Source organism: Cebidichthys violaceus, unplaced genomic scaffold (genome assembly GCF_023349555.1).
Source record: "Cebidichthys violaceus isolate CVI_PGR_0920_01 unplaced genomic scaffold, fCebVio1.0.p SCAF_22, whole genome shotgun sequence".
Lineage (NCBI taxonomy): Eukaryota > Metazoa > Chordata > Actinopteri > Perciformes > Stichaeidae > Cebidichthys > Cebidichthys violaceus.
In genome coordinates this window covers 4,233,890-4,257,728 of record NW_027176395.1, presented here as the reverse complement: position 1 = coordinate 4,257,728, position 23,839 = coordinate 4,233,890, and the positions used below count along the sequence as shown (strand labels likewise).

The 23,839-nt window shown below is 40.7% G+C and overlaps 1 protein-coding gene across 2 annotated transcripts in view; it reads right to left on the bottom strand.

The window, feature by feature from the left end:
• The window catches only part of gabrb1 (gamma-aminobutyric acid type A receptor subunit beta1), a 52,860-nt gene that overhangs the window by 16,205 nt on the left and 12,816 nt on the right, over positions 1 to 23,839 (bottom strand). For both annotated transcript variants that reach the window (XM_068717775.1, XM_068717776.1), the window contains exons 4-5: positions 9,849 to 10,069; positions 1,270 to 1,352 (exon numbers count right to left, since the gene is read on the bottom strand). In XM_068717775.1, coding sequence (XP_068573876.1) covers positions 1,270 to 1,352; positions 9,849 to 10,069 — 304 coding nt within the window. The remainder of the gene's footprint in view (positions 1 to 1,269; positions 1,353 to 9,848; positions 10,070 to 23,839) is intronic.

Sequence of the window (23,839 nt, the reverse complement as noted above, 5' to 3'; positions counted from 1 at the left end):
AGAACCCTCGTTCTCACCATTCCTCCTCGTCTAGACTGGGTGCTCTGCACATTGCTTTTATGTCCATACGACTTATGAGCTGCTGCGTCGTTATGAATCACCAATATGAATCAACCAGATAACCGGATAAGTAGAGGGCAGAGGAGGGCACCGGCAGCTTGTGATAAGTGACGGTGCGCAAGAAAAAGTCACGGTGCACCAAAGAGTAACAATTAGAAGTGTCGGTACTATGTACTGGTGAGTACCAGCCCATTTTGAGCATTGGGTTGTCATTATTCGAGCTCTGTTCTAACTGAAAAAAAACCCAGGGGAATCTTAGATGCATTGGTGGTGAACTTGCTTGACAACATATAAAAACAACCTTGATGTTACTAGATGTTGCAGTGACCATAATCGTGGTGCAGGCTATGCGTTAACGTCTGTTCAATTCCAACATTTAGGTGCTTTCCCAACAAACCTGTTTAATGCAGTTCAAAATCTTACTTATTAAGTCAAATTAAAAAAAAAAAAAAAGCATTAAAATATACTTAAAGTACAAAAAGTAAGTAGTAATTATTCATTATGGACAATGGCCCATTTTAAAATCATATGATTGCATTATTTAATTATAATTATTGATGCATTTATGTGTTTATCACTTACATGTTGCATCTGGTAAAGGTTAAATAATCGTATACGGCTGGGTGGCTTAACCTATAATAATATAGTATATATTCATACAAAATATAAATAAACTAAGTAACTCCTAACTAAAGCTTTGAAATATGTATGTATTGTTATTTGTAGTGGAAAAAAATTACAATATTTGCCTCTGCGATTTGGTGGAGTAGAAATATAAAGTTACATAAAATGGAGATAAAAAGGACGTCGAAATGCACTTAGTTACATTAAACCACTGAAAATCAGGGTTTATTCTAGTAAAAATATTAAAGGTATAACAATTGATAAACTAAGGGGAGGCAAACTAAATTTACATTCCAGTAACTACTGTAAGTTTAAGAAACATACATGGCCTCAAACAAAGAAGTAAAATCTTTTGTGTACTTCAGTTGGTTTATGTATTTTGTGAAAGAAGCATCATCTCATGGTGACACACTGCAACTGAATAAATGGGCATGTTTATCGTGTTAATCTATACACAAAACTGTAAGTTGGCTAGGAACTGCCTGGGAACTAGCTGGATGGGAGCTGGGAGATGAAAATCTAGGTGGCTGCATCTATACGACCATTCATACACACACAAACACATAAAACAAACTTGCCACTTACAGCTCTCAATCTCCAAGGTGCAATTCTGCTCATCTAGTGGGTATCGGCGCAGGTCCATCATGCAGGCAGCTGTCGTGGTGATCCTAAAAGAAAAAAAAAAGATTTCCAGTCATAAACTGATATCTGAAGAAAAATCCATCATGAGCAATAACACACTGTGCCCTTACACTACATTACTTCCACAACTAGAAATCCTCATTTAGTATAAGCACAAATGGGCAATTCAGTCCACACATTACACATCCAGCATTCAAGTTTCATGAGAGAATAAAGTTTAATTTCCGAAATGCCTGGGGAAAACCCTTGACTTCATAAAAGAACTAGTCCATTGCCTGCTCACTCAAAAAAATGTATCACAGGGGTTGTACACAAGTTTACAAGTTTAACAAGTTATTTTTTTTAATAAAGTCTATGTAATTGTGTCTCTTGTTTTCTGTACAAAATATATATGTGTTGTTTAAACATAAAACATTCACTTTAAGTGAATTAGGATTGAGATACTTCTTACATCCAGATGGTAGCAGTAATGCAACACCAGCTGCCATAGTACCCTTGCACATGCGCAAAGCCGTTTCCCTAGACCATTACGTTTCCCTCCATAACTTGAGTTCATTTTGGCAGACAACTTGCTGTTGGTCTTTGTTATCTGAGTTTTAAGATCTAAGTGGACATTTATTATTTTGTGTTTTGGACACAAGACATGTTCTGTATTTTTACTGTGCTTGTGTATTTTGAGCAGGTGGGTCTTGGTCACATTAGCTAACGTCAAATTAGCTAACATGACGTTAGCTAGCATAACATTAGCAAACATGACCATAACGTAACGTTAGCTAACTTGCATGAGGAAGGTCAGTCTGCATACAGTCTATGGCAGGGGTGGGCAATTATTTTCCCCCCTGGGGCCACATGAGAAACAGGGACTGTTGTGGAGGGCCGGACCAATAGACAGAATTCAATCCTGCTCAATATTATTATACCTCTTTATAAAAAGCAGTAAATTGTATGGTTTTGATAAGCTGCGAGTGGTAAGAGTAAATATTATGATTGATGGTGGAATATAACAAATAAATAAGTATATTTAGCTTAAGTACTGTACTTAAGTACAAATGCATGGTACTTTACTTCAGTATTTCCATTTCATTCAACTTTGTACATCCACTCTACTACATCTCAGAGAGAAATATTGTACTTTTTACTCCACTACATTTGTCTGGCAGTTTTAAGTTACTAGTTACTTTGCACATTACAATGTGTATTTATTCAGGAATAATGATGAAAAATATACACATTTAATATCTATATGAAATAGTGAAACACTGGCAGGGATCATGTTTCTGCAAAATTTGTACTTTTATTACTATTTTTTGTAGTCAAATTACCTAATTTTCTGTTTTTCAGTTCAGTGGGCTTAAATGGTAATCGATGATATATATATATATATATATATATATATATATATATATATATATATATATATATATATTAAACTAAATATCACATAGCAACCCCATTTGATTAATTTATCTCTTCGGAGTTCTGCTCATAGTTTGGTTTTGTCTTTTTTTTCTTCTATGTAAAGGATTCCGTTGCTACAGCTGTTGAGAGAGAGAGAGCTTGGACAACTAATTCTTGGCATCTACAGCATCAATGTTGAGGGAGGTGATGCCACCACTCCTCCAGCCGACAATGGGATAGTGATCAAGATTGTACAAATTCTGCATCATTTGGGAGACATTGCTTCTGCATGTGCACTATTAATGGGTGTAATATATGCACGTTATCGTCGGAAAACTGGAAAGCCTTCTTGGAAGTCCTTCAGAAGCTCTTCCTTCAACTGGATGCTTGACTCTCAACGAAGGTACAGATGCTCATTGATTTGGAAATAGAATGTTCTGTGGACTAGGCAAATTTGAGCTGGAACTAAACAATACGTTAATCTGTTTGAAAATTGTTGAAAATTGAAAACATATTTTTTGCTGACTTTTTAACACCACTGTACACCAAAAACTGCAAGGAAGATGGATTGTCAGATAACAATTTTTATTAAAATGTTTACATCTCAGCTTCCTTTTCTGACATTTTATAGACAAAACAACTAATTGATTAAGCGAGAAAATAATTGATTCATCGCCATGGCTGCGCAGAGCTCAGTGCTGCAGACATTTTGTACATGAATATATTTTGAGCTAAAATTATATTTCTTATCACTTATTGGAAAATATGTTGTAAAGTAAGTGTGCGCAAGAAAACCTTTACTGGTGAGAGAAAAGGGACGACAAGTGTGAAGCCAATCATCTCTCTTCACTCTGTGACTGTCCAGCTATAGCTGTTGAGGGAGTGTATACACGCATATTTTAGCTATTAAAGTTTAAAGATGTAAAAAGCCCCTCAAGACATGAATATTTATTATTTTCTTACCTGGAAACGCATTAGGAAGCACTAGATGAATTATTAAGCAGGTGTAGAGAGTGTGGACGGCCAGTAAAAATAGTGCGTCAGGTCAGGAAGGACTGACGTTGCAGTTCAGCTGTTCCATAATGGAAATCATTCAGTTGGCACTGAACCTATTTTGCTACATGTTTGAATCAACCAAAAATTCAGTCAGTCCCAAAGTCACAAGCGCACATATCCTTAAATTCTCTACAGGCGCTAAGGAGACCACAATGTATCCACATGCTACTTTGTCTTTCCCAAATCGTCTTCTATTCTATGTGAAGTAAAAGCTGCCTGTGAAGCTTTTTTTTTTTTAGGAAGGAAATTATCTAATACAATACTGCATGGTCGATTTATCAAATAATGTCAATTTGAAAATTGAGATGTGAGGGCAAGTGAGTCATGCAAGAATGTCCGGACATGTCTTGAGCCAGAAAGTCAACTCATAACAGTGTGCCAGTAGCAAGGTTCATTTGAAAGCCTTGTTTTTAGTCTCCTCACCCAACCTGAAAGACAATACAGCCAATTACTTTTGTTATAGTTTACTAGGTTTGTATTTTGAATTTCTATCTGAATTTTTTATCAAGTTTAGTCTTTAAAATAGATAATGAAGTTATTGTCGGTTTTTTTAATAGTCATATTGACGTTGATAACGATAGCCTTAGTTCTGAGTTTATCTCAGTATGAGTGAAACAAAGACCCACTCACTGTTTTAACCACACCCTCGACATACTCGGCTTATGGCATTAAAATAGAAAATTCAATAGTCTTTCCACAGAACCCTCTTTTATCGGACCATTATCTAATAACTTTGAACTTTAAAATGTTACTATCAGATTATACGCCATTAGGAAAGAGTTTCTACTCTGCTGCTGTAGCTAAATTTAAAGAAGCGATTTCCACCTGCACTTAACTCAATGCCACGTCTTAATATTACAGAGCACTCCTTTGCTAACTTCAGTTCCTACCAAATTGATCATCTTGTTGATAGTGCTACACACTGAGAATGACACTAAAAAAGAAGACAGTAAAACAAAGGAGGCTCGCTCTATGGTATAACCTTCAAAGCCGTACAGTAAATCAAAGCAAACATCTTGAAAACTTGAAAGGACATGGCGTTCCACCAATTTGGAAGAATCTCGGTTAGTTCGGCGAGACAGTCTTAAAACATAAAAGAAGGCCCTCCATGATGCCAAAGCATTACATTACAGTTCAGTCATTTAGCAGACGCTTTTATCGAACGCAACTTAAGATTCAGATTATATCACATTATGCACCGTAGGCACAGCGACGGGAGCAATTTTTGGGGTTAAGTGTCTTGCTCAAGGACATATCGACATACGAGCGACCATCCTCTTGCAGAGACATTTGATTGGCATTAAAGGAACCACACTAAGCTGGTTTATAATCCTCCTGCTACTGTGACCCTAAATTGCAAAGGAATAATCAATACCTCCGATGATGTCTTAGGTCATGTGACAATACCTCATTTTAGGCACTTTACAGGTATGGAACTTTTCGAAACTCTGCCCAGGAGATTCAACAGATCTTTCTCAAATTTGGGCAGCAGAAACTCAAAACATTCAATATGCTAAATTACGAAGCTTTTAGGATTTTTGTGGAACAGCGTTGCAGTGGCAAGGCAGTACATTTGCATGCTTCACCATGACACAGGAAGCTGTTGACACTTGACTTTACATAGTCCAGCCTGCCCCGTATTTCACATGCTGGATAAAAGTCCAAGCTTGAAGACATCTACACACCCATTTAGATTAATAATTAAAGCACCACCTACTGACACATGATGTCAGCCTAATGTGACAATGATCATCCAATTTGCATAAAATGTACATAATGTGGTTTATAATAGTATGTAGCAACATGATGTAAAATTAGTGTGTGTCCTCTAGTGTCACATAATAGACACAGGAGATGATAAATAATCAGCAAAATTTATTTTACAGGGCCACAGACCTAACTTATACCTGCACTGTCTGGTGGTCACGGAAATGCAGAGCAGTGTCAACCATTGTCCACCATTGTCCAGCCAGTACCCCCGATGTGCACATGGGGCAAGGGCCCTTCATTGCTGCTTGCGGCTTTGATTATTTTTATTTACTCAAATGAATCGTGTTTTAAAGGGCTTATACTATGCTTGTTAAAGTTGTGTAACTTGGCACACTTGTCAGGAATGGCAAAAAATGTATTTGATGTTTCATGGGTCTTTCATGGGTAACTCAACTGTACAAACTTGAAATGCTGGTGTTTAATTAAAAGCAAATTCACACTACTGTTCTCTTTCACCCTATCAAGCACCACAATGGACACAGGAAGTGGTGTAAAATTTGCAATATGTCATTTTAAGTGCCACAGACTCCTCACTGGAAACAATGTCTTATTATGTAATTTCCAATGGTCATGGAAATGCACGGCTGAGTCAATTGGCTTCCATCACCTGACGTGCACAAAGGTGCAAAGGGCCCAATCATTGCTGCTTGCAGCTTTAATATCTTATTATTTTTCACAATAGCCACAAAAGCATAAGAAGTAAAATTAGCAACTGCACATTTTTATGAAGACGTACAAATGATCAAACAAGAAGAAAACTATGTTCAATATCCTGTTTTCAACAAATATTTCAGCCATTCTGTCTGAAGCAAGATCTAAAAAATGAATGCTTGTTAACAATATTACCTATATGGTAATACTATTATGCTACATATAATTCTTATTTATATTCTTTTTATGTATATGTGATGCTATTTCTATATATAATGTCACAATTATATACATTCATATCCTTATAGGAAACAAAAAATTATGAATGAGATCACATGTCATATGAAGTTTTCTTTTATATGAAAATCATAGAATCAAATTTGTTACATAAATAGCTGCATTATTTGTGTGTCATTTTACTTAAAAATACATTTAGTTTCATTAAAAGAGACCTGATGCTTTATGATATTTAATGCTGTTGTTGCATCTTTACCAAAAAGATCACTGCCTTATCATTGATGGATGTTCATTTTAGTTTGTTTTTTTTGAGAATACTATGACTACAGTGGGTTACGGAGTCAAATAGATTTAACATTTTCCAAAAAACCTAGTACAGTAGAGCACTGTCTGCAGATTGCTCTCAGACTGGCTACGGCAACAACAAGCTCCATCAATCAGAGAGGAAGGCCACCTGTATGAAGGCAGAGAAGCAAACAATGTAAAGTGTTGCCAAGATACTCATATCGGTTCTGTTACTGTGCTGGTCAACTGTAAAAGAGGCTTGCTGCTCAACCACCTGCCACACCATGCTGTGTGTCATGATGGTGCTGACAACACAAGCCAAAGCCGTTGATGTGAACCAAACATAAATTCACACAAATGTAGAAGATTATCAGATGACATAACACACCTGGAGCAACCATATTGGAAAACATGAGACATTGTGATTGTCTTTCTAAGTGTACAATAAACCAAAGTGATGAGAGAAATGGGTTAATGGGTAACTTAAGCGGTCAGTGACACTATAAACACTGCAATGTGATGCTGGTCCTGGATGACAGGCCTTGATGTATGCAGTACCTTTTTAAAATGTGTAGCTTTACCTCAAAGCTTAAACAAAGAGTATTTTAGCTGGAGAATCAGAATCAGAACTGTTTCTTTGGATTTGGCTAGGTGAATGGTGCATAACAATAAACAATTGCAATAGTATGAGACATCATTTAAAAATAGAAAAATGTACAATAAAATATGGTAAACAAACAAACAAATAACAGTACATTAAAACAAGTATATTATGAAAGTGGCAAGTGTATGCCAATTGCAGCCAATCACCCACCCTGATATGCTGCAGTCTGCCCTTGTCCTTGGCAGTGGCTGCAGCGTACCAGACGGTGATGGAGGAGCAGAGGATAGACTCAATGATGGCAGTGTAGAAGGGCACCATCATTGTCTTTAGCAGGTTGAATTTCTTCAGCTGCCTCAGGAGGTTTATCCTCCTGAGGCAGCTGATGTTCAGCTCCCACTTGAGGTCTTGGGTCATGATGGAGCCCAGGAACACTCCACAGCGGTGACCAGGTAGTCACACAGGGTGATAAGGGCGGTTGGGGCTGCGTTCTTGCGGAAATCCACAACCATCTCTACTGTCTTTAGAGCGTTGAGCTGTAAGTTGTCTCTGTGATGGGTGTTTGAGAGGCTGGTGGTCTGGATCTTGTGGACAGGGGTCATGGGGGGATGGGGTCAGGACTGTACCATTGTCTTTCAAAGCGACAGTAAAATGTGTTCAGCTTGTTTGCCAGGTAGAGGTCATTCATGGAGTGGGGGGCTTTAGGCTTGTAGTTTGTTATCTGTCTGAGACGTCTCCAGACAGAAGCAGAGTCACTTGCTGAGAGCTGGTGTTGCAGTTTCGCATTTGTTTAGCATCTCTCATCGCCTTGCTAAACCTGTATTTTAACTCTTTAAACATGTCCTTGTCCGCACTCCTAAATGCGTATTCCTTTTGCAACCTCAGCTGTATGAGTTTAGCTGTGAACCAGGGTTTGTCGTCGTCGTAACTCACCCAGGTGCTTGTTGGAACACAGCTGTCTTCACAGAAGCTGATGTATGACGTCACAGCCTCTGTTTACTCATTCAAACTGCGGGCTATTTTCTGCCTGCATGCAGCAGTCAGATGGACCACAACATGGTCAGAGTGTCCCAGCGCAGCACGAGGAACGGCGTGATAGGCCCCGCTTATTGTGGTGATCTAAAGTGTTCTCCTCTCTGGTTGAGCATTTAATAAACTGTCATGATGACTGTCAAGTCATTATTTCTCTCTCTCTCTCTGAAACACAGGATGCCTTTGAACTCAGAGGACTGAATTATTGACAGTGACCGGCCCAGCGTTTCCTCAGTTAACTCCACACAGCTCACTTCATTGTAACTGTGCTCTGCTGCAGAGGGCACGGCCCTGTGTACACTGCACCAGAAGAGGCTTCATAAATGATTTACCCGCTGCTTCTCCCTCAAAGACACTCCAGAGACACAGACAGAGCAATACCAATGGAACGTTGAGGAATGTTTTCCATGCTAATAAGCTGCTAATAACTAAAAGTCGTATTCTAATTAAGAATGGCTCTACTATTGCCACTCTTTGGAAAAGCCAATCAGCCTTAAAAGATGAAGTAACCATTTATGTAATCATTGATCATAAAAAAAATTGTTAGACTTATCACTTGAAAGAAATACTTTTTTTTCCTTATTTACCGATCATTACACAACACTTAGTTCCAACTTTGCGGTGTGACTGGCTGACAGGCACTATAATTAGTGCCAATTTATCACGACAGGACTCCCTTCTGCAGTGGTAACCAAACAGGGTGCCCTGAGGATGGGCCAAGGTTGCCGCAAGATGTGCTTATTATTCGCTATGGCAACAGCGGCGCATGAACATAGCAAAGGTGAAAGCTGATTCACAGAGGGTCCTGATTTCAGTTTGCCGATTGTAGACGCTTAGTATCTGTGGTCCCCGTAGTGTTACAAAGCTAAAAGCTAAAAACAAGCTGGTAGTAGCCCCGGCAGGCTGTCCGGTCTGGGGAACGTTAAATTTAAGAGGTCTAGCACGTGTTGGCTGACATTGTAGTCCTAGTTTAAAAGATATGGATTAAAACAGCCAGGATCCAAAAAGTGTAATGTAAAATGTGGCTAAAACTGGATAAATGTAAATTTGTAAATGTAAATTTGTGAAAATAGGGGAGCGGAGAAACAGACATGCGTATAACCTCTGAAATTGAATATGGAGTTCCTTTGGAATATTGCAAGGAGGAATGTACATTGCAGAAATTGGGATACAACACAGGGTTAAACAGTGCAGGGAAAAAACATAAAAAGATGAAAAAAGATTATGGGAAAATCAAAAAGTCAATCAGTGGAGCAACGCAAAAAGTAGTTTGACGCGCTGAACACTACTTTGGGCCACCAACAGACTTTTGCAGGTCCTAGCAGGGACCTGGATACTCTACAGTTCAATAATACAATAATGTGAACTAAAAGCAAAAGCATCAATGCCACTACTTGCACTGTTGTCCGTTAACAACTGCTTACTTCTCTCAGCTACCAAATAACACGTAAAATAGTCAGACAACAAGGTGACGAGTAAGAACAGCTCTCACCTGAGACCGTAGAGCACAGTTCCATCGGGGTGCAGTCGAATCATCCGGTTCTTGACTGTCACCCCATGTACGAAGGACTTCTTGTCATTAATGAAGTAGGTGTCAGGGACCCAGAGCTGGTCTGCCACCCGGTTATCCAGAGTGAGATTGAGAGGAATGCCTGTGTAGGAGAGGCGCTTGTCTCTCCAGGACTGCTGGAAATACATGGTGATGGTGTAGTCCTGTTGGAAAAACAAAGGGGGGATGTTAGCACATCAACATGAATGGGCCAATGGCTCATGGATCTCTCCTGCCCTGTGCAATTTCCTTTATTGTTTGATTTCTTCTATTGCTGTTCTCACTGCGTCAGATATCGCAGTGTGATCGGTACGCCTCGGCCTCCGACACAGACGCACGGAGCTACCCTTTAGTGTGTGTTTGCGACGCATCAGGCTTTCAGCTAACTCCAATGTAAACACACCTGTGTCCTTTTTAGACAATCAAAGCGCGAGATAGTCCGCATGGGTGAAACAAGGACTTTCACCCGGGAGACCACTGTTTGTGTCCCGTGCAAAAAAAAAAGGATATTTCGTAACGTCAGTTGTGAATCGTTAGTATTGTAAGTGGCATGACTCACTTGAAAAGCTGGTCAGGTGATTTGATGGACAGTGGCCCTGAGAGTCAAAACTCAATGACAGTTCAGAAAACACAACATCATTTCAGAAAACAACACATTTCAGAAATAATGACAACTCAAAAAACATAACCTTTCACAAAACACAAGAGAAAATACAAGACATTAATTCGTAATAGACACTTATTCCTTGTTGCTTATTGGACGCACTGTGTTTCATTATAGGGCCAAAAGAAGTACTTCTTCTTTAACATTTCTGGCAGACTTGATGCCTTGTGGCACATTCCTGCCTCTCGCAGGTTGGGATAAGATACAATAAAACTTTATTTTCCCTGATCGAAATTGCTGCGCAGCAGTTATGCTATGTGAGAAGACTGCAAATACAAAGAGTGCAAATACAAACCTATTATATTGCAGTTCAGAGTATATATCAAACACACTGTTTTCACTGCTTTATTATTTTTGCCACAGAGGTTTAGCGGCAGATCCTTTTTACTGAAGTGAAGCGAGCGCGAGTGTAGTGTAGTGTATTAAAGGGGGGGGGGGGGGGGGCTGGGTGTCATATACATGAGGCAGTCCAGCATAGCTGACAGCTCTCAGGTCTGCTTGGCATACACGTTGGAAGATGATAGGAGCAGGTGGTGCTGTCACAGAATATGCAAAAAACTTGTTATTGTCTGTTATTGTCACTTTATTCAATAACCATTACTGCTGTTATTCAGTGTTACATAATTATGGCACTCTCTTCCCACTTACACTTTGTAACTGTCAAATTTACAACAACTAAACTGTCATTTTTCCAGATACAAGAACATCCTCTCCTCCAGGAGTATGGATTGTGACGGCCTGTTTCTCTTTGAATTACTGGGCGTCCAGTTAGCACACAATGCATTGCAGTCTGCAAGAACTCTAATTCGAAACTGTGTTTACTGTAACAATGTAGCAATCAAACAATTCAAGCGGACAAAGGGTAATGTGGAGGAGAGCATGTAGTCTACAGTTTGGTCTCACAGTTTCACAGGCAGGGAGATTGACATGCTGCTGGATTGCAGATGATATGAGTATAGGAGTATGTTTTTGCTGACACCAGCACATATATACACACACACACACACACACACACACACACACACACACACACACACACACTACTATTACTGTGGGTTCCTCAATGACTGCAAACACACTTATTTGAAGGTTTGCCTATGCTGCCCAGTGTAGATGATGCTTTGATACCTTCAGGTCCCTTAATGGCTCCTGCCACCTACTTCAGTTTGTTGTAGCTTAGACTCTGAAATGCAATAATATCTTTATATAATACTCTTTGTATTTACACTCTTTCCATTTTGTATTGCTACTGCTGCACAGCAATGTCCCTTGGGATAAGTAAACTTCTGTTTTATATATAGTTATGGAGAAGTAATTACAAAATGTAATAATGCCAGAAAAATGGCTCCCATAAATAGTATGAAAGGTTTAGATTGATAGATTGCAGATCTAAAGGAATATATATTCAAATTAGTCTCTCAAGCTGGCAGTGACAGCTTAAATGCCATGGCAGCAACAAAACATGCAGTTCACTAGAGGTGTAATGGAGCAGTTGATCCGTGAACTGTACAGATCCCCCCTCACGGGTTGGTACGCATGTGAACCACACAGTTTAACCATCTTAGAGTTAAATACATTTTTACTGCCGATTGTTATCGGCCCATGTTCAGTAAGAATATACGATCAGGAGATTGCCATTGATGCTTTGTAGTTGCTAGTCCCTGATAATCCTACAGAAGGAACGACAAATCTGTGTTGAAATGAGCACAGAGAAACATTGGCTACGGACAGAGCTACCATTCAGTAACATTATGGTGGTTTCTCTTTGCATTCAAAAAATCGGGATTGTTCCAGATGGTCGTAAAATATGACGGCCGCAAAAAGTGGGGTGTTTGTTATTTCGTGGACCTTCCACCAGGCTGTCAGACATCATGCTATTGTTAATGTTTTGAAATGTGGACGGCGTTTGATAGGCTGAGAAATGGTAAATCTGAATATCATTGCAAAGTGTTTGACCTATAGCTAACCATGTGTTATCGCATTGATTGGGGTGGATCCATTTGGAAATATATTGATTATATTTGATTTGCCTTCAAATGGGATCGTTGTGAAAATGATATATAATAATAATCTAATGTGTGCAATTGTAAAACTGGTTTACATGTGTTCAAATTGGTATTTGTGTGTGGATTGTAACACAAATTTGTGAACACCTTAAATTACACACAAATTATTATGTGATAAATTTCACATAAAATTGCCCTTCATGCCAATTCATGCCAATTCAGCACATTGAATTGAAATTGAGAGAAAAACACAGAGACACAGCAACAACGATAGCAATGATATTAGCAATATACAAGTAATATGACTCATAATAATTATAGTAGCAGTGGGTGTCAAGCAGAACCACGGCAACGAGAGCAGCCACGATCCAGGCGCACCATGATCCATGGCAACCTGCAAGACGAGAAAGCACAACATCTCCACGGTCTTGAGCCCACTCTTACATGTGGAGAGGATGCATGCCTCTGGCACCCAAACTCCAACCTGGTTCCACAGGAAAGAAGCAGGATAGCTGAAGTTCTCTGGCTCCCATCCTACTTTTGGAGACTTTAGAAATCACAAACCCGGCGTTCTGGTAGAACGTTGATCTAGTAATAGGGTAGTTAAGGGAGCCATTGCAGAGAAGCATCAGTGATATGGGAGAAATAGGATCTCTTTTCCTAGTCAGTACACGTGCCGCAGAAATCTGTGGCTCAGTGGTAGAGCAGGGTCGTCCTTCAATCAGAGGATCGGAGGTTTGCTCGCTAGTCCATGTCGATGTGTCCTTGGGCAAGACATCTAACCCCAATTAGCTCCAGCAGGCTGTTCCTGTGGTGTATGAATATTATATAACCATGCCCCTGCCATCAGTGTATGAATGGGTGTGAATGGGTGAATGATGACATGTAGTGTTAAAGCACTTTGAGTGGTCGGAAGACTAGAAAAGAACTATACAAGTACAGACCGTTTACCATTGATCATTCTGGATCAACTGAAGGGTCTGAGAGACTTATTGGGGTAGCTTGATAATATGGAATTATATTTTCCAGCCTAGAAGTAACAAATGCATGGACTAGTTCTCGACATTGTTTTGGATGTGTCTGATTTTTGTAATGTTACGTATTTAATAGAATTAGAATTTAGAATTTAATAGTGTGGGAGCTTAAGGACACATCCTGTTTAAAGATAACTCCAAGATTCCTTACGGTGGTACTGGAGGCCATGGCAATGTGTAACTATATCTAACAATACAACCTTCGACTCAAGTCTATTAATAAACCTTACAATTTGTTTATTGTAAGGTTTATTAATAGACTTGAGTCGAAGATGGCTGCTGCTCCGCCTCCTTTGCCGGTGCATCGAGGAATGTGAGCATTAATATGACTGAGGGGAGAGGATTCATTTAGGCTGACATATTCTTCGTGACAAATCCAGGTTTAAGTAAGACAAAATAAATCGATATGATTATCTGGTATTAAATTATTTACAGCTTTAGATGACAGAAATCTGAGGATTTAAGAGTCCACATTTAATTGTATTTTGTGGTGGCTGTTGAGCAGACACTGCCTCTATAGGGTTTTTTCGAAGGGCAACTGCTCTAATGAAAACTAAGGAAAGTGTGTTGGTCTGTAAATATGCCACCGGCACATAATACCGAAAACAAAGCTGATCATTGGCTAACAGGATGGGTGCTGGTCTTCAAAATATCAAGGTCACTGATAAAATACATGAGCAATCAGAGACAAGCAAATAAACGGCTTCATTTATGTAATTTATCTAAGCTCCTAAAAGCCTCGACCGCTTCAGGTGACTGTAGTTAACCTTGGGGGCGGCCGGCAGGAGAACGTTGCATCGCTCCTCTTCTATCAAGCTAATCTGAGGTGCAAAGCTGCAGTTAAGATTCCACTCACAGCTCTCTGGCTTTCCAGCATTCGTTGCATTTTGTAAAGATGCTTATGCATGCATTTCCCAACAAGCTGGAAGGAAATGCTAACTTTCTGAAAAAAAGGCAAAGCACGCTTATTACAAGGACCTTAAAATGAAAGAAGTTACAGCTTTTTGTCATGACTGCCCCGACAACATAGGCTAAGCTTCCTTGCTGGGTTAAAGACTGCATGATTGCAGTATTCCAATATTCCAGGTTCTGGAAAAAAAAACAATCAAGTCAATCAAACTGTTTTTCAGATATGAAACTGTGACTCAAACAGTCCAGTACCAGGTCATTTTTCAGTGGCACTTTATTCAAATAAGCTCATATTTTTCTGTAATCTTAATAAATACCCAACAAACAACAAATTGCAGTGACCCTGACAGTAATTTGCAATATGCATAGTACATATCCACCACGTCTTGTTTAATTCACCTGGGAATCTCTATAATATTGAGAATTGAGACTTCCTTTCACAAAAGCAGTGTCAGGCCTCAAGATCCAATACCTGTGTACAGTAACAGAAGAAAAGAAACAAGTGTCATGCTCTGTGTTGCACAGCAGCAAAGCACCGAGTAATAAAACCGACGGATTAGTCATTTAGCCCGCCAATGGAACCGTTAGTGGCAAATAATAAACTGAAGATGACATCACTGCTCATGAGGCGGCAGTGAGAAACTGCTACCTCATGGAGTTGGGAGGCGGCAGGGGAGGCGGAGCTCCACCACTGCTGCAGCATCGCACTGCACCGCACCGCACTGAGCTCCAGGCGGACAGGAGAACAGGGCCAGCAAATGCCCTTGGTTTTTCTTTTCTTTTTTTTCTCCTCTCTAATATTCTGTGCTGACGTACGAAAGGCGATCTCTTCTGTTCTGCTGTATTTTCCTTGTGCTCTTTCTTTCTCTACACATGTCTACATATATATATATATATATATACCTCTCTGTCCATTTTTCTTTTTCTGCAGCACACAAACAAGCAGAGCAGCAGAACATGGACTCCTATGGCATGCAAACCACTGCAGTATGCTCCTGTCTGACCTACTTCTTCTTCTACCCGCAGCCAGCTCTCGGTGCAGCCTGCAGACATCATAAGAAAGGGGGTGGGTCCGGCGGTGGGGTGGCCTGTGGGTCTGCAAAGGATCAAATGACTGTGTGTAATGGGAAAGGCCTCACTCGTGACAAACCCACCAACTGTGCAGTTCCCTCTCAGCTCCAGAGAGCTTTTGAGCCCCTTTTAGCTTTTTCGTTTTGGTTTTATGGTGAATAGCGTTACAGCGTTGGTTCTTCAGCCTCGTGGCTCTCATCGACCTCATTTCCAGCGGCAGCAGGCAGCTGTTTTCATTAAGAAGGCTCCATTAAATCCATCATACACTTCCTGCCTAGCATCAAACTGCAGACAGACAAAGAGACGGAATCGTCTTTTTTCAGGAGTTGGTGGAGACCAACCCAGAGCTAAAAGAACAGTGTAGACGCAAACACGACTCCAGATGAATGCTAATGTTGATCTGTGTCTGCTGGATGTGATAAAGTGTTACTATTGTATTTTACAGCTTGTTGTGCTGTCCCCAAGTGGCCAAAAACACTCTCAATATACCTACACATAATTTACATGAATATACAAATAGACAGCAAAAAGAAGTAAAACAGGTGAAAAAAAACATAAATATAGTACTTTTATGTACACACAAATAATTGGAAAAATAGGTTTGTATATGTAAATACATATAAAATGTAACAACGACCAACAAAATTGCTAAACAATTGCTAAATACAAGTTAAGTGTTTCTGTAAATTGTTAAGAGCACAAATAGTGCAATGGAAAAAAATCTGATGACACGGTCTACCATGCAAGGTGCCACCTGCCCATCAGGACTATCTAACATTCACACCCAATCACACAACGATGGCACAGCCTTCAGGAGCAGTTGATAGGGTGGAACAAGCCTTTTGGTTGAAGCACAGTACAATTCACAAACCCAAAATAGTCATTAGAATCCAGATCCCTGTGGATCATTTTTTTTTGTCTAAGAAGAAGTCTTCGTGAAGATGCCCAGCGAAGTCTTAGTATCTGATTTTTTCATCATTTTCAACCTTGTGATAAAACGTCATGGCGTTGGTATGACCACCAAAGAGACCCTGAGGTCGAGGCTGTCCATTGTTTTGGTGTCCATTCACACTCCCACATCGCCACAACCTGACGCCCACGTTGGGTCTATTATTTTAATATAGCTTCCCGTAAGAAACTTAAATAAGACTGAACATGACACTTAATAACACAGGTGTTTGTAGCTGCATCACACCCGTCCACATAGTGTGCTGTGAACAGCTGCTCACCATGATGATTGAATACATGTTTGATGTCAATGTTTTCTGTATGAGCTCCATGTCCATCTGAATATGTCCTATTCTGTGTGGTGTGTGTGCCTCCACACGTGAGAGCCACAAGTGTGTTGAAGTGTTTTGAATACCCCCATAAAGCTAGATGCCGATCGCGCTGTGTGCGCTCTAGAAGAGTCTCGCGATAAATCAATCAAGCCATGCGCAACACTTCCACATCATTATGCAGCATAGCGCCGAATCTCTGATTGGAAATCAAAGGATTTTCCTCGGACTGCATCATACCGCTTCATAAAAGCCTTTTTCTTGCTGTCACTCATCTCGTCATACTCGTAGTAGGAAGGATTTGGGCAATTGCCTGTGTAGTACTCATTCTCTCTAGTGTTGAACTTGATGGGAAAATAACCTTTCTCCATATCCTCAGACCCTCAGGCAGCCGGTGTTTTTGACAGACGCATGGCTAGAAAACTGAATGAATCCATCCAACACTGTCAGATGCTTTGTCATACATTAGAATGACCCTGCTGCCGCTCATCGTCACCAGCGGCGTGATCCCATCCATCGCAAGTTATTTCAACACTATATAGTTGTCAAATCTGGATGCATTATGCACTTTGAATGTATAACTGAGGTATTTTGGCAGTCTGTAGCATTTCACAAAAAGTGTCCACACATTTTAGATTTATTGAAGCGCACACAAATTTTGCCTCATGCGCTCCATTATGATGCAGAATCTCCAATTCAAACATATATGAAGTTTCTCCGCGTTTTTTTTTCTTCTTTTTTCCCTTGACGGAATCAAATATTCATGTAGCACTTTGTTTTCCAATCTTTGCTCTCCACTGTGCGAGTGGGTGCACACTTATGCAGATTTTTTTTCAAAGCTCATACTTTTTTTTTTTTCACATGCCTCACAGTATTTCAGTGTGTTGCGAGGTATGACGTCTTGTGGTTTGGGTTTGCTTAAAACAGAATTTAGGTTTTGCAAATGTGTTTACATTCCGCGCATTTTAGACTTCTGCTGAGGTGGCTATGACACACTGTCAAACAAAACGTTGCATTGTCGCTTAAAATTTTGGTATAACAGAGTTTCACAAGTGCGGTAGAAAAAATAACGTATTTTGCACTGAAAAAAATACTTTTTGGTTTTCAATCAACTAATACCGCTCAATAACCAAATTTCATTTAATTTCCAATTTATTTTATAGAGGGTTGAAAAGAGAGAGAGGGACATAGGGAAAGAGAGAGAGAGAGACAGCAACAACAATAATAGCACAACAGCTATAATATTAATAATAGAAAAAGGACTAATAATAATAGTAGCTGTAAATATGATAGAATGCTAATAACAATGCTATGAGTAATAACATAGAGAATAAAAGAAATATGATTTCTACTGCTACTAATAGCAGCTGAGGATATGCTGCTGTGGGGCATCATGTCTTTAGAAACACTGCAGGCGTTTACGATTAGCTACGATGAAAGACAAATAGTACATTGTGCATCCAAGTATTTCTCATATTTAGTGAATACTTCGTGCATGTGTTCGAAACTAACCGCTCTGGGCAATTGTTTTGCATATTGCATATTTTCATGTTGCAATTTTTCATAAACTGCCGGTACATTGCAAGCTATAGGCAGACTCTTCTCAACACGACATTCAAAACACTACCTGATGGTGAATCCTCCAAAGCCTGCTCAGTTACACCAGACGGCCTATCGCTGATGCTTGAGATGAAAAGATTATTTTCTGTAAAATCAAGACGCTGACACAGTTCAGGAGCATTAAAATCGGCCAAGTCTCTTACACGTCGAGGATGAATCAGAGCCCCTTACGGATTCACTCACCACACCGACCGTGGCCGAGATTATTGCCTACCGTGGCGTTCCGATTGCAGGTCAATACATCATCCCCAACAGCTACAGACTCAACAGCACACGCAGAAGCAGCAGGGACAACGCGATTAGCCATGTTCGTTACAGCAGACGGCCTGTTCAACATGATCGAGATTGTTGTCTCTTTAAATCAAGACACAAAGAGAGGCATCAACAGCTGGCATGTCTCTGATATGTATATGACTTCTATCACCTCTGCCAAAGGATGAATCTGCCCCCTATTGATTTAACCGCCCCATCTCGTCCATGGTCGACATTATTGTCTACCGCAGCGTTCTGATTGCGGGTCGATACATCATCATCAACACCTACAGACTCCGCACCACATGGCTAGCTTATCACGCCACCCTCCTTTCCAGTGAACGGAGTAATGTATCGTTTTTTTAGTGCGCCGCCTCATGTTAATAGAATTATATTTTATATTAGACCCGTACGGCATATTGTCTTACAACACACAGACCTTCAACAGCTAAGGAGTATCATTATCATCATTATCACTAGCATCACTGTACCGTATAGTGATTCCAGTAGGCGACATGTTACCGACTAATAGATGTTCACCATAAGAGACCAATTATGACGACCAGATCAATGCCAAAGTTATTATATGATAATCACCACTTTCTTTGTACAATGACACTATTCTTACACGATGGGTAAGAGCACTGATATCAACATCCTGGACCCCATTCAGATCCCCTGTGGTTTTATTTTGCACATTTGTGAGAGTCGGTAGCCTGAACACATTTAGCAGCAGATTTTATTGGTGCATCCTTTATGTTAGATAACACATTATTTACATCACTGTAATTCAGCAATTTCTTTTCACTCAGACAACTCACCAACTGTTACTATGCAATGAACAGAGCCAATCTGCTCTTTATCAAGTTACACAGACCATCTAGTCTCCCAACCTCATTACTTACAACAAATCGGCCCTCTACTTTGCGCATATAGTATCTGCACTGTCTCGTCCTCTTCTCTGCAGTGCACCTCAATCTCCCAGACTAACTCGTCTTCTTCTCACACGAATGCATCGGGTAACTCTAGCTGCAGGCGTATTGTCTGTAGCTTGGTATTCACAGGCTTGTTGTAATACATTAGAAAAACACAAATACAGAGAGACTACATGGATTTAATAGGAATCCTGTACCCTGTTTGGATTTTTGGTAATGGTTTTGGTAATCTTGCCCACGGACACTTCCACATACATGATGGACTGGAGGAGGAGCTAGGGATTGAGCCGCCAATCTTCTGATTAGAGGATGACACGCTCTATCTCTACCGTTCTGTCCTTTTTTGAGGACGTTTTTGAGAATTATTATGAACTGAAAACTCACTGTTAAATGGTTAAAGTTCTGAGACAAAAACACGGACAACTCCCAGACCGAAAAATAACACTGTGGTAGCTACCTGTCAATCACTGTGTAGCCCCGCCCTGAAGCATACCCTGCTTTATGGTCTATTTGACTGTAAAGGGACCATGATTTACAAAATGAACATCATGCTGTATTGAAGAAGAACTAGAGGTTGAGACCATAAACTCATGTTTACAATGTTTACTGGGGGAATAAATCAAGTGAGAAGTCATTTTCTCATAGATTTCTATACAATCAGACTTATTTTTGCAACCAGAAGAGTTTCTCCCTGCTTCCCATTAGAAAGAGTGCAGGTTTAAGGCTCTTCTGCATTGGCTTCACTTTTCAGACCCAGAGGTTGCTGCCTGGGTTGATAAACAGGCCCTCAAGTCAGGCCATGAGTGAGTGACGGGATGTCTCCACAGGTAGACTGTGATGAGAACATCCAGTTGTCTGGAAACTTCTCCCAGAAGAGCCGACACATACTTCATTCTACCAAGATCATATGCTTTCAAATGAGAGGAACCGAGAGTCAATTTCGCACACATGCAAGGGTGTGTGCACATGCACATTTTCACATGAAAACACGCGAGATCATGGATTATTTGGACAGTGAAATTTCAAACTACATCTACTGTCATTGTTTGCTTTCTCTGCCCCGTTTTCCTTTGCCGTGGTCTCACTGTCGACAGAGCTGCTGGGTTCTGCTGCGGCTCACTGTGGCGTTTCTTCTACCCTGTGACCTAAATGTTGCTGAGGCTGCCGGGCTCTATTGGAGGGCTCCGAGCGGCTTTTCTTCTGCCTTGTGGCTGTCATCGGTGCTATCGTGCTTGCCCTCCTTGCGCTGTTCTGTCTGCCTACCATCCATGAACATGATGTAAATAGACAATGAAAGACTGCAGCATGTTTTTGCACACAGTGCATTTGTCGTTCCTAACAGAGGAGACCGGTGCTGCTTTCATGGGTACCAGGTATCTTGTGTGTGCCTTATCTCACAACTTTAACCTGAACATCTTCCAAACCTTCTCCCCTGATTGTTTTGTTACATCTGAGCACTCTTAGAATGTTTTCATTTAAATAACTGACTCTAAGAAAAGCACACATATTTCTCATTACACTTGTGTTATTGTGAACTGGAAATGTGCAGCCTAATCCAGGGACTTTCACGAACACAGAATGTTTGGAACCTCCAGCAGACTTCAACAATAGATCTTGTGTTTGAGCATATGAGTGTGAGAAGTGTTCTGCCTAAATAAGATATGGTTAGAATATGGGCAAGAATATGAGAAATGGCTGAGTAGATCTTTTCCAGTCATATTCGTATGGATGGATATAAATGAAGCTGAAGCCTAAATTCAGTCAGGAAGACTATCTTTACTCTTCTTTTCATTCATAATCTCTCTCTCTCTCTCCCTGTGATTACTCTATCAGCTGATTGTGGGCGTTCACTTTACGTTAACCAACCCGATTCTGCACAGTTCCCTTGAAGCCAATCACATCGTAGCTGTCAAACTTTAAAAAGTGTTCTCCTCTCTGTTGCTGTCATTGTCAATTCAGCTCTAAGCAGATGCGACCAGTCACCTCCAGTCAGCATCGCAGTCATGCTCCTCATCATCATCTTCATCACCACCACCACCAGTGTCTGGACTCCAGGGGGGGTTAGGCCTTATCGGACCACAGTATCCCTACCCCTCGGTTATATTACTTCAGGAGGGAGTCCAATAGCCAAAGACTTTGAACTATTCATATTTTATGCATGTATAATAAATCATTGTTCAATTCTAATCAAGTCTCTCCTGATTGAACTAAGGTTGTGATATTTTAACCCTAGGATAAAGACAGTGTTGGGATCTGGCAGGAGATCAGGGACCAATAACAAAACTGAAGTCTCAAAAGTGGTGTTCACTAAAAATAGTTAAAGTACTATTCCACATTAATAGAGTGAACAGTGAAGGTTTGAATCTGAGCACTGACTATAACAACCAGCTATTAACAAAACAAAGTGCACAAATTGATCACAGAAACTGCTCTTGAAACTATAAGATAGTTTATTTATCTTAACAATACTGATGGTAAATGTACTTATGCTAGTCTCGACCACTCAAAGCTCTTCAACACTACATGTCATCATTCACCCATTCACACCCAAGGTCACATCGACATGGACGAGCAGAGCTGGGGATCGGACCGTCTATCATCTGATTGAAGAACAAACTTCTCTACCACTGAGCCACAGTCGCCCCAATGTATGTACTACATATACTGCAGCAAAGTTCAAAGGTTGGAATGCAGTTGGAGGAGTAGAACTGCCCAGAAGAAAGTGTAGCCTGGCAACTGGTAGATGAAGACTCTCTCCTTTTGCTTTCACGTCAGCAGACCTGATCTGCCCGTCAGGGCTGGGACGAGTCTTGACCACACTTCCAAGGATCCATAGGGCCTTGGAAAGATGTGGATCAGTGATCATCACCGCACAGTTCTCTGTCATGTCATCTGGTGTGGCCTGCCACTTCAAGTGAGCTTGCAGACTTGGCACGTAGAGACGGATGAAAGGAGCCAGGATGTGATCAAAATGGTGAGTGCTTCCAACGGCGGCGACTGATGAGCTCGTTCTCAGGGTTAACTACCTGAGGTAGCGAACCATCAGGCCACCCCATCAGAAGAACACAGGGAGTCACTGGATCTGGAGGTCTCTCAGAATTTGCACTCTCCTTCTTAAAAATGTGTCCCCTGGTTGGTGAGCCGCTCTGAAGGCGGACGTTTGTGGGCAATAAACAGACGAAAGGCCATTAGGAAAAACATCTGTATAGATAGCAATAAAGAAGATCAAGTATATTGCCTGGTGGTGAGGCACTTCAATATGATCCACTATCTCTTTTCCAGGTTCCATCTTGACCTGGAAAAGCCTGAAGCAGTCCATCCCCGTGGAATGAAAATCAGGTTTGAATAGGCGCAGATGGGCTGCTGGTAGGTCTGCCATCTTTGGTCTGGCCCCCTATCGACAACAGTCAGCCCAGCTGTACTGGTAGCGCCGACCAGCATCATGCCCTCTCAGGATCCAGAAGGAGCGTCGAAGCACAGTGAACACTCACTCTGGGCCTGGGTGGTGGAGGCAGCTGTCGAAGCCTAGTCACTCTGGGTCTAGGATGACTGGATGAAGGGCTGTCAATTCTAGGTCTTCTGCTCGACGAAGTCTTCTTCCACCATGGATGAGATCTCCACTCTTATCTAGCTCTGGAGACAGAGTGAGAAGTCGACTGCTTCTAGAAACTGGCTTACCAGCTTTTAGCAGGCTGTAGTCCAGCAGGAAACTATCCATCTGAGCCCTTTGGAGTTAGATTTAACCCTGGGAAACAGGATTCCCGGGAATACACATCCAAACAAAGAGAAACCGGAAAAAAAAGAATTGCATTCAAGGCATGAACCAAAAAAGACAGATACAAACAAAATATAGGTATTACTACAAAAATAGGCAACATACATACATATGTGTACATGACCGCCATCAGCTGTGGTAGCCGTGGTTTAGCTGCGCCCGGTGGAATGCAGTTAGGCACGCACAAGCAGTCTCTGAACAGAATATAGAATTTAATAGAATGACTTTGAAATCACCAACTTACTTTCTTTAACGAACTACGTTTGTGTGTACATTAGAAAATAGTCATATATCACTTCCATGAGGCTGTTCTCAGCAGTCAGGTCACAGGGAATTTCATGTTCCTTCTTTATATATTTGGCTCAACAAGCTCCTTCAGCTTTTTCCTACG